The sequence below is a fragment of the Cannabis sativa genome, chromosome 6, assembly GCF_029168945.1.
Source record: "Cannabis sativa cultivar Pink pepper isolate KNU-18-1 chromosome 6, ASM2916894v1, whole genome shotgun sequence".
In the NCBI taxonomy this organism is placed as follows: domain Eukaryota; kingdom Viridiplantae; phylum Streptophyta; class Magnoliopsida; order Rosales; family Cannabaceae; genus Cannabis; species Cannabis sativa.
The window spans coordinates 72,354,863-72,366,502 of record NC_083606.1 but is presented as its reverse complement, the minus strand read 5'-3'; the positions used below and the strand labels follow the sequence as shown (position 1 = coordinate 72,366,502).

General features: G+C 32.0%; 3 protein-coding genes and 1 non-coding gene across 4 annotated transcripts; 3 read left to right on the top strand and 1 right to left on the bottom strand.

Annotated features, from left to right (window-relative positions):
• Positions 1-1,410: 1,410 nt before the first annotated feature.
• LOC115695862 (pentatricopeptide repeat-containing protein At5g11310, mitochondrial) lies at positions 1,411-3,343 on the bottom strand. The gene has a single exon (XM_030622953.2). It carries the CDS (start codon positions 3,341-3,343, stop codon positions 1,544-1,546), a length of 1,800 nt encoding a protein of 599 aa, XP_030478813.2. The 3' UTR covers positions 1,411-1,543.
• A 594-nt stretch (positions 3,344-3,937) lies between these two features.
• On the top strand, positions 3,938-6,709 carry LOC115695861 (pentatricopeptide repeat-containing protein At2g13600-like). The gene is made up of 3 exons (XM_061117605.1): positions 3,938-4,079; positions 4,200-6,430; positions 6,530-6,709. The coding sequence occupies exon 2, from the start codon at positions 4,274-4,276 to the stop codon at positions 6,428-6,430; it is 2,157 nt and encodes a 718-aa protein (XP_060973588.1). The 5' UTR covers positions 3,938-4,079; positions 4,200-4,273; the 3' UTR covers positions 6,530-6,709.
• A 154-nt stretch (positions 6,710-6,863) lies between these two features.
• Positions 6,864-8,391, top strand: LOC115695526 (LOB domain-containing protein 24). The gene is made up of 2 exons (XM_030622584.2): positions 6,864-7,949; positions 8,033-8,391. Exons 1-2 carry the CDS (start codon positions 7,776-7,778, stop codon positions 8,375-8,377), a joined length of 519 nt encoding a protein of 172 aa, XP_030478444.2. The 5' UTR covers positions 6,864-7,775; the 3' UTR covers positions 8,378-8,391.
• A 2,090-nt stretch (positions 8,392-10,481) lies between these two features.
• On the top strand, positions 10,482-10,552 carry TRNAY-GUA (transfer RNA tyrosine (anticodon GUA)). Its single transcript has one exon. It is a non-coding gene; the product is annotated as a tRNA-Cys (tRNA).
• Positions 10,553-11,640: the final 1,088 nt, after the last annotated feature.

Genomic DNA, 11,640 nt, shown 5'->3' with positions numbered 1-11,640 from the left:
TAATATTATTTTAATACATTATTAAATAATATTTCAAATATAAATATTTAATTTTTTCAAACAAAAAATTTGTAATCTTTAAAAATAAAATACATTCAAAATCTTAAAAAGACCAAAATCTTAAATAAAACTAGCAATACGTGGCTCGGCACGTACATTCACCTAGTATATATATTATGTACGTAGTTTGAGTAAGAGAGAAACTACGTATACCATCATCAGTGGAATGTTACATAAAGCAATACGGAGTATCAGAAAAAAAAGACAATTGAAGAACTCAATAAGGGTTTGTTTAGAACGTCGCATTAGGTCGTATTGTATTGTATTGTATTAAATTGGATTATATATCATATTATTATATATTACTATGTTAAATTTTAATTTATACTAAAATATTATATATTTAGGTGCCCATAAAAGTTAACACCAATATAATTTTACATAAAAGTATTACATAAATTACAATTCAATATAATATTATACAATACAATACAGTGTAATACGACGAAAAGAGTTGTCAATTACCAGAAAGAAATCAATGAAGATTTTATTAGGCCAACTGTTGTGCCTTTTCATATCTTAGTTCGTGTCCTTAATTTTACTAAGGTAGCTAAGTCTATTTACAAACAATGTGATGGTCAATATACACATATTGGAAAAGTGTTGAAAAAAAAAAGCATTGCTACTTTACTTATAGACCCAATCCCATAATTATATAATTAATTATTATTATGTAATACGTACTTAAGTTAATCAATAATAATCTACCCAATAATACTACATATACATATTGGGATGGCTAGTGGTACTTATATATGGTAAAATTGTCTTTTGTTATATTAATAATAATGAAATAGTTCTTCTCTATTTTTTATTATGATCAAATCTTCTTTTTATTTGGACAAAAGATCAATTTCATATATACAATCACACAGTGAAAGAAAGGTCTGAATTGACAAAAATAAAACTTACATTTCAAAGTTTTAATAACTTTTACACTGTGTTTGGTAAAACAACTATTCTCTCCCTATCTTTTCTAAACTCTCATTCCTTCCTACCAAACATAGCCTTAGACAACGACACGAGTATGAACCGATATGTCGCGGTTGTTCTTGTTTGTAGCTCTGTACTTAATGCAGATAATGAAAATGTTTACTTTAAGGGAATGGTAATAAGAGCTTAGATCAAACTACTAAGTATGGTGCTTTGACTAATCTTTAGCCTCTATTGCATTGATATTTCTTGATTTTCGCCGACAAATTCTATCGAAATTGAACGTTTATGTCACCATCCGAGATGATGAAAGTGTCGTCGAAACAGCAGCAGCAGTTAGTGTAGCTCTAGTTAATAGAGGTTCAGAAAAACTGGTTGTGTTTGTAGTTTTAAAGAGTATCTAACAAGTTACCATTATGAAGCATCAAATGTTGGTTCTTTCAAAGTAAAAATTGATTAAAACATGAGATAACAATGACTAGATAAACTTTAACAGACACATCAAACAAGTGTAAACCTCATGATTCTCAAACTTGTCCAGTTGTTGTTCTTATACTTTCTTCTTAATGTTCTCTATCAACCGATTCGCCTTTCCAACAACATTTTCAGATGAACCTCTATACTTAACTAATTCTCTAGGATCATTACAAGTTTTCAATATAGCTGACATTGCTTCAGCTTTTCGAATAATAGAGGATCTCCGCGAACGAGATTCATCGCCGTCTTTCTTGTAAGTATCCGGCAATTTCATAGAATGAGGAACAGACGACATCAGACCACGCACTTTTCGTGCCATCTCAGTCATTTCGCGTTTCTTTAATTCATCATTCAATCTCTGGAAAGTAAGATACTGAGGAACTATGCCTCTTCTGATCATATTCTCGAATTCCAAACTCGCCTCTTCGAATTTTTGCAAATCACAGAACAAATGAATCAGCATTGTGCTTGTAGCTAAGTCCATATCAAATCCCCTGCATCTCATTTCATGGATTACTTGAACTGCCAATTCAAGCTTCCCATCTTCACACAACATCTTCAACAACAGATGATATGTGAGTCGATCGGGAGAATATCCCGATTCGATCATCTTCGTATACAAGTTCATAGCTTCCTCAATCTTTCCCAACTTCGAAAAGTACTTAAAGAAATAGTTATAAGTTGTTGGTGTTGGTACAAATCCCCTACCAATCATCATCTTAAGAATCTTACTTGCCCCAACAAGATCTCCTGCTTTGCAAAAACCCTTCACTAGAGAATTGTATGTTGAGAGAGTTGGTCCTGATTCTAGAACCGAAAATCGTTCCATCATCCCCAATGCCTCCTTGAACATCCCGGCTTCCCCAAGAGCGTCGATTATTGGATTATAAACTATAGCATTAGGCTTAATTCCTTCTGTTTTCATCTCACTTAGTAGCTCAATTGCCCTTTCAGACCGACGCATTCGACAGTAACCTTCCACCAATGTACCATATGTTACAACAGTAGGCCTCACATTCTCCTTTTTCATCTCCATCCAGAGCCGCTCAGCGTGTTTGAGCTTCCTCATTCTGAACCAACCATTCAATAGTATGTTGTAAACTCGAATGGATGGAATCCAACTCGAGTCCAACTTCTTTTTCCTATCAAAATAACTTGAAGCTTCTCTAACATGCCCTTCTTTACAAAGAGAATCCAACACAATCTCAAACAAACTCATCTCTGAACTTGAATCAACAATTGTAATCGCGAATTCAAAAGCTCGAATTGCAGATTCATGCATACCTGCACGAGCATACCGCCTGATCATGATGACAAATGTATCTTCAGTAACTAAAGTGAGTTCGTCCTTTTTCTCGATTTGATCAAGAATCAAAGACCAGGCTGAGTCAAACTCCCTTGATTTCGCAAGCACATTGACAATCGAGTTAAAGATCGCAGCAGAGGGTTGAAACGCAGGTTGCTTCATCGCCCAAAGAAACAGTGAGTACAACAACTTAGGGGACGAATCGAAATGTTCGAACACAGCTTGAAACAAACTCGAATCGAGCTTGATCCCTGTCTTGTCCAATGCAGCATGGAGGGAAGGACCAGAGGAAATGTCAGGGTTAGTGAAGAGCTCAGAAACAGTGAGGAACTCATTCTCAGAAACCTTGGTGCCTGAGTCAGGAACCTGGGCTAGTTGTGTGGCTGGTGGAGTGAGTATTTCTTGGGGCCACTTGATCAAGGGCTTACCAGGTATGGACAGCCATGACTGATCAGAAGAGGAGGAGAATTGCAAGAAGTGAAATTGAAAAAGTTTGGATTTTGGATTTGGTTCAAAGAGAAGATGTTTTAGTGGGATAAAACTGTAGCGTTTGAGTATCATGAACATGAATTACACCTGCAAATCACATAAACCACTTTGAAATGAGTGTAATTTTTTATAAATAAATTGAAAAAACAAGAACCACCCACATTGATACATCTTATTATAATCATCAACAATAATTTCAACATCTGTGTTAACTAAAGTACCTAAAAGAAATTGAAAACAGAGTACAGAACATGTTACTTCAAATATTCACAAAATTAAAAACTACCCACAACTTAGTTAACAACATCTAAAAACTCCCATTAATCCCACCAAAAAGAGAAAAGAGAATTAAAAAGAAATTGTAATACTCCTTAGATAGTCTCTTAGGACCCTCAATTTCATCTTCTCTACTTTCTCTTACCTCAGACTCATCAATCGTGTAGGTGTAAGGGTATTAAGCTTGAAGAAATCAAAATCAGAAAAAGGTAACAAATTTCACAATAAAAGTTATAATCGGAACAATTTAGTTACCGGTGTGTGTGTTCGAGGTGAGACCCGTTCCTTGCCGTCGAGTTAGAGAGAGAGAGAGAGAGAGAGAGAGAGAGAAGAGTCTTTACCTAGTCTTATTTCAGTTTTCAGTGTATAAATATGTATTCGGGTCGGGTTGTTCTAACCGGCCCATCAATGAATTCTCCAACCCTTTCTGATGAGTGTCAGAGAAAGAACCCCTCAATTCTCAAAGTCTCAATTTTTCGAGTCGCCAAAAGCTTTGGAAGCGGTGGAATTCTGAGTTGAACACTTCTTTATGAAACAAGTAAGTTATGATAGAGATTTATATTATTCTCCATAAATGTTTGAACTTATGAAATTTAGTTAGTTCAGGCCTAAGATTTTCTTTGTATAATTCACATGGGGATCTTGGCTGTGGGTACAGAAATGTAGCATTGAGTTGATATTGGGAGAAGAGAAAGGAATGCAGAGACGACACCATTTTCTATTTTCTTAGTTATGGTGGTGAAATCTTCTTTGCTTGGAACTTGGAAACAAACTCTATGGACCAGATTATTTTCGGGATTTTCTCGAGCTTTGTCGAGTACTCAAAAAGACAACATAATTCTCACAAACGCTTTTATCACAGAGCAGTGTTGTAATGGCCGACTTGATGTTGCCCGGGATGTGTTTGATAGAATGCCCAACAGAACGGTTGTATCGTGGAACACAATGATTTCTGGATACTCGAAGCGGGGAAGATACTTTGAGGCTTTGTCTCTTGTTTCCATGATGCAAAGAGGGAATACGAAATTGAATGAAACCACTTTTTCGACAATCCTTAGTGTATGCGGGCGATCAGGGTCGATGGATGAAGGAAAAGAGGTTCATTGTCTGGTTTTGAAGTCGGGTTTCGAAAGTTTTGAGCTTGTAGGGAGCGCGTTGTTGTTTTTCTATCTGAGTTGTTATCAGATTGAGGATGCCAAGCGAGTTTTCGAAGAGCTTCGTGGTGGGAACGAATTAGTTTGGAGTGTGATGCTTGTTGGATATGTTCAGTGTAGTTTGTTGAGAGATGCTTTGGATGTGTTTATGAAAATGCCAAAAAGAGACGTTGTGGGGTGGACTGCTTTGATTTCGGGGTATGCAAAGAGCGAAAATGGGTGTGAGAAGGCTTTGGAGTTGTTTAAATCAATGAGGGATGATGGTGTGGTGCCAAATGAATTCACTCTTGATTGTGTTATCAGAGCTTGTGGCAGATTGGGTGTGATAAGTACAGGGAAGTCTGTTCATGGGCTTGTCATTAAACATGGTTTTGAATTCGAGCACTCGATTGGTGGCGCGTTGATAGAGTTTTATTCTGGTTTTGCAGCTACCACTTGTGCCAAAATAGTTTATGAGGGAATAAGAAATCCTAATGTAAATGCTTCTAATTCACTTATGGCAGGGCTTATATCCATGAATAGGATCAAAGAGGCAAAGATGATTTTTGATGGGCTTAAAGAAAAAGATCCAGTTTCTTGTAATTTGATGATTAAAGGGTATGCAATGATTGGTAAAGTGGAGGAATCAAAGAGATTGTTTGAGAAAATGAAGCAGAAAACCATAATTTCATCAAACACTATGATCTCTGTGTATTCAAGGAATGGAGAAATTGATAAGGCTTTGGATCTTTTTGAACAAACCAGAGGTAAAAAGGATACTGTGACTTGGAACTCAATGATGTCAGGTTTTGTTCACAATTATCAACATGAAGAAGCTTTGAAACTATATCTTTCGATGCGAAAATCATCGGTTGATTGTACAAGATCAACATTCTCTGTTCTGTTTCATGCTTGTTCATGTCTTGGATCACTTCTACTTGGACAATCACTTCATGGCCAGTTGAACAAGACCCCATTTGAATCCAATGTTTATGTCGGGACATCCCTTATCGATATGTACTCGAAATGTGGAAACCTCGCAGACGCTCAGAAATCGTTCATCTGCATCTCATCACCCAATGTAGCAGCTTGGACGGCTCTTATTAACGCGTATGCCCATCACGGCCTTGGCTCCGAGGCATTGTTGCAGTTTGAGAATATGTTAAAGACCGAAATCATCCCAAATGCTGCTACTTTTGTAGCTGTTATGTGTGCTTGCCGTTATGCTGGTTTAACCAAAGAAGGGATGAGAATTTACCATTCCATGAGGAAAGACTATGGACTAGTCCCAACTTTAGAACACTATGCTTGTGTAGTTGACCTGCTCGGGCGGTCTGGCCATCTACAAGAAGCCTCAGAGTTCATTGAAGAGATGCCTATTGAACCAGATGGTGTTATCTGGGGAGCTTTGCTTAATGCTTGTTGGTTTTGGATGGACATGAAACTCGGCGAGAGGGTCGCGGAGAAGATGTTTAGCCTAGAACCGAAACCGTTATACGCTTACATTATCTTGTCTAACATTTATGCTGTTCTAGGAAAATGGGAGGAGAAGATGAAAGTAAGGAAGAGACTAAGGTTAATCGAAGCGAAAAAGGGTCCCGGTTGTAGTTGGATTGAGTTAAACAGCAGAGTTCATGTATTCTCTGTTGAAGATAAAACTCATCCTCATTGTAATCTTATCCATGATACATTGGAGCATCTTACAGCAAATACAAACTCTTTGATGCAATTTGATTTTGTTTCTATGCCAACATAGGTTTCTAGCTTAATAAATGCATTTTAAACCTTATTAACCAAATTTTGTATTAGCTGTCTTATTTGCTGAAAAAACCATCACATTATCAAAACTATGCAGACAATTATGATTATGGAGCGATGACAGTGACCGATCGAGCTTGACGATTATGCTCCGGCCGGCCAAATTCTATACCCTTGAAAATTTTGTAAGTAGTTCTTTCTCCTTTTTGTTGAAGAAATGATCTGCTATATATTTGTAATAAACCTCTTTTAATGGGCATTTTTCTCATGTTTGATTGTTACTATGCTTGATGTTAGTTTGTGCCATAAAGAGTCATCCATAAACTTCTATATTCACAATACAAATTTTAAGGAACAAATGCATTGTGTTCTTTTGAGTTGGTTTCCATTTCTGCCGTGAACCCTTTACATATATCAATATATCTATATATAATATATATAAGCAAATCAAGTGTGTTGAGAATGAGATGCAGCTCCAAGCACTACTGCAACATTTACTGTCATTGCCCCTGTTATTGTTGTTGCTCCTGCAAACAAATGCAGTGTTATTTTTCTTCAAACCATTTTTCATTGCTTGACATGGAAGATTTTAAGTATAAAAAAAAAATCACCTTGATTTGGTTCTCTGGTAAGATTTATGACATTGACATAAAAAAAATCCATAATTTAGATTGTATGTATCATTAGAGGCTTTAAGCAAGATATAATAGTCCCAACTTAGTCCCATTAGATAAGTTGTTTAGTTTAATACTTAAAAAATATTGTTCAAAACTATGTTAAAAATTGAATTGATTTACTTATTGGGGTTACATATTTTGTTTCAAAATCAGTTTGCAAACAAAATAATATTTATGTTCATAGTTGCAAAGTTATATTTACTTGCTATTTTGATTTCCTTGATTTCCAATCAATATATGACCAAATGAAATTTTATTAGTCTTTTGTCTTTAATCTCTGACTTTGTTTTTTTTTCCCTTCAAAATTTTATTTATTTAGAAATATGATTATTGGACAAAGAAAACAAGTGTTCCAACTTCAAACCCTTTTAAGATTATTTGCTGTCATTTGAAACAAAAATGACATCTCATGTTTTTTTGCTAATTATTTTTCCATTTACATTCATTATCTAAAGTTTCCTTTTTAAACAGAGCAATTTTAGTCAAATTCCATTTTTACTACTAGCCGTTAGACTTACACTTAGGAGGTTTATAATCTATATATAAACTATATCTTGTAAATCAAATCAAACCAAGTAGATTCTCAAATCTTTCATTAGATTTTTTTCAAAAAAAGATTTTGGCTACAATAACATATTATATCTTAGCATAGATTTGTTTATAAATATGAGTTCATTATCATCATCATCACATCATACTCGTTGTGCTGCTTGTAAGTATTTGAGAAAGAGTTGCCCTTCAGATTGCATTTTCTCTCCATATTTTCCTTCCAACAATCCTCAACGATTTTCTTTTGTTCATAAAGTTTTCGGGGCCAGCAATGTCGGGAAAATGCTCAAGGTACTTACTATAACTATTAAGTTTTCGGTTTCATTGTTGTTAACTTATAATGACAAAAATAATAAGTTTTTTTTTTCTTGTAGCGATTACCGGTAGAACTGCGTGGTGAAGCAGCAGATACTATGCATTTCGAGGCGACATGTAGAATAGAGAATCGAGTTTATGGATGTGTCGGGATTATTTCTCAGTTACAACAACAAATACAGCATGTTGAGACTGAATTGGCTATGACAAGAGCTGAGATTGCTTTGTTTTCTTCAACTTCTTCTTGTTCTTCTAATCCTAATCCTAATTTTAGTGATTATGCTGAGATTATACAAGAACCCCATTTTCAAGAAGAATATTCTAACCTCAACAGCTTCACACAATCACAACAAAATGATAACAATGTTATTGGACAGTATGATAATCATTTCTTCAAATTTTAATTAAGTTCTAGTAATACACCTTTTGCCATTTTGTTTCTAATAAGACAAGTTTATATATATATCCATTTCTTTGAATAATTATTCTATATCGTTTATGTAAACAATGATAAGAAATCTATTTAAGGAATTTATCCTTGCATACTTTAGTTGTCATGATTTTAGTTCTTGCCCATGGTTTGTCACTTTGTCTTTGAGAGAATTATCTCATAATTGGTTGAATCTTATTTTCTTTTTTGATTGCCTCACCTTAGTGAAAGGTATTGTGTCTAGGAGAGTTTCGAGTTGGAAGGATAAGATTTTGTTCTTGGAAGTTTATTGAGATATTGCTTTGTTGTTTAATGATAGAATTTACATGATTCATATAGACTTTATTAGAGTTGTTCATAATTTTGCTAAATTGGCTACTTGCTTTGGCTACTTTCTTTTAAGAGAGTTGGAATTTTTTGTTTCTATCATTAATCATTTGTTTTGAGTTCTTACAAAACTTTGCGTTTATAATATATATAGAGAGTTATTTGCAGCTAAATCCTCTCAATTATTATTTCATTTGCGCTTAACTTTTCAAGCTCAAATTTTAGTAGTAAAATCGTGACATATATTTTTCACAGTTAACTACTAACATGAACTACTTATGTGTATACTTTTGGACAAGTGACACGTGTATATTGGTATACCTAATATTATTATTTAAAAATTATAAAAGTATATTTCAAAATTTATAATATTTTTATAATATTCTATTTTTTATTTTTATAATTTTATTTAATTTTAAAATAATAATATTAGGTGTATTAATATAAATGTGTCACGTGTACAAGAATGTACACATAAGCCGTCTATAGTGGTAGTTAACCAGATGATACTTTAAATTTGCTAAAAGTTTAGTAGTGTCAAAATTTGAGCTTAGATGGTTTAGTGAAAGTGAAACGATAATTGAAAAAGTTTAACCGCCAAAAACTCATATATATATATATATGGGTGACTATTAAATGGTTACATTTTTATTGTAACTATATGGTTACATTTTTCTTTAACCTGTAATAGCAGGTTACTAATAGGTAGACTTTCCTTTTTTAGATTTAATTAATTATAGTTAATTAATTTCTTAAAATAATTAATTAAATAGACATTCCTTTTTTAGAATTATTTAATTATAATTAACTATTTTCTTAAAATAATTAATAAAATATTTAACAAGACCTATTTTAGTAATTAATATTTATATTTAAATCCTTACTTGAATTATTTTAATAATTAAGCCATTTAATTATAATATTTACAATAAAATTTATTTTTTTTTACAAAAATTAAACTTCTTTTGACACAAATTAAAATTCTCTTCTTATAATAAATTTTCAAATCCTTCAATCGATAACAAGTGCAGCTATTTTTTTTCTAAGTATGAGGCCTCAAGCTAATCAATCGATAACAAGTGTAGCCATTTTTTTTCTAAAAAATCCTTCAACTTATTTCATTTTTTACTTTTTAAATATTTAAATAAAAAATTAAATAATTAAGTGTAATAATTTAAAATTAAGATTACAAGTATAATAAAATTTAAATTATGAAATTATATGTGTATAATTTTAAATTATAAAAAGTTTTGCTATAAAATTTTAAATAATTTAAATATAAAAAAATAAATTGCTAAAAGATCCTTATATAGTAATAAATTGCAAAAAATTAATTAATAATTATAATTAATTTAATTTTAAAATATAATTAATCTTAATTAAAGTTTTATAAGGAAATAAATGATTAGGTTACTTCCAGGTTACAAGTTATTTATTATTTATTTTTATTTAATTTCCAAATTAATCACAACCATTTACTACTAAAATGTAACCATGATGGTTACAATAAAAATGTAACCATTGAAACCTCTTCCATATATATATATAAATCCGAATATCTAAAAACTTTCTTTTCATTTTATATTGAAAAATCACATCTGGGTTTTAAGATACAATCAATCGAAGGGGTTGATCCAATCCAAATAAAAAAAGAAAAAGAAGGATTTCTTTTAGGAAAGGGATTAAAGAAAACGAGATTCAAAATACAAGTACAAAAAAAAGAAATTTTGTCATCTATTTTGTAGCATTTTGGCGGCATGGCCGAGTGGTAAGGCGGGGGACTGCAAATCCTTTTTCCCCAGTTCAAATCTGGGTGCCGCTTGATCAACAAAAGAATCGAAATACTTTGTTCTGTTTTGCTGATATAACTTGTCAAATTTTTTCCAGCAGAAGCAAGCGCAAAAAAAGGATTCTTGAGACTTGCTTGATTCGAAGTATATGGGGATATTTTGTTCTCTAAAATGAAAATGCAGTAAATCCTTTCGCTAAGGTTTAAGGAAAGACTATAGTCGTAAATCCTTTCACTACTAATGGGGTGTCAACTGATTGGGTCTTGAATTAGATTGGATAGCCGGACGAGTAATCTAATTTAATTCCTATATTCAATAGTAATTTAATTAAATTAAAAATTGGCTTTTACTTAATTTATTTATAAATTAAATTATAAGTTATAAATTAAATTATAAGTTAAGTAAGTAAAAAAAGAAATTTTTACTTTTTGATAACGTCAAGAAAGTAATAGGGCGTCTTTTATTGTTTTATAGCGAAAATTGACACTGGTAAGATTTAGATCAAATAAATGGGAAAATAAAAAAAAAAATAGAAGTATGCGATAGATAATGATCTATATATATACATAACTTATGTTCTTAAGAGATTTTATAGGAATTTAGTCTTATTCAATTACCATAGAAGCCATCTTCTCTCTTTTGTGTCCCTTAAATCCATCCACGAATTGGGTTATGTTAAAGTGTGTTTGGTTAGAGGTAATGTTATATTTAAATCTCTTCTTTTATAATTTTTGTTATTCATAATTGTATACATTATAATTATTAAAATATTTTGTAAGTACTTAATAAATTTGACATTATCTTAAAAATAAACTTAAAATATAAAAGTTTGGTTTTAAATCGTGATTCCCAACATTAATCCATAACAAACTTTATTACATATATTTACTTAAAAACTAAACACATCATACCTTTCAAAGAAAAAAATATATATATAGCTAACGAATTCGAAGAAAATTAAAGGAATTAATTAGTTAATTAAACACCATAAAGACAAACCAATAAATAATAATAAGTTTTCTCAAGTCAAATGAATAGTCATTCCACAAGTTTTAAATTCCAACTACTTACTGATACGATATAGTATAATTTTTTAAATTAAATTGGCAATGGAAATTAG

Bases quoted from the DNA above. Each gene is read 5' to 3' on its own strand.
- LOC115695526 (XM_030622584.2), top strand. From the start codon at position 7,776: ATGAGTTCATTATCATCATCATCACATCATACTCGTTGTGCTGCTTGT. The intron at 7,950-8,032 runs GTACTTACTATA...TTTTTCTTGTAG, and splicing joins ATGTCGGGAAAATGCTCAAG to CGATTACCGGTAGAACTGCG.
- LOC115695862 (XM_030622953.2), bottom strand. From the start codon at position 3,343: ATGTTCATGATACTCAAACGCTACAGTTTTATCCCACTAAAACATCTT.
- LOC115695861 (XM_061117605.1), top strand. From the start codon at position 4,274: ATGGTGGTGAAATCTTCTTTGCTTGGAACTTGGAAACAAACTCTATGG.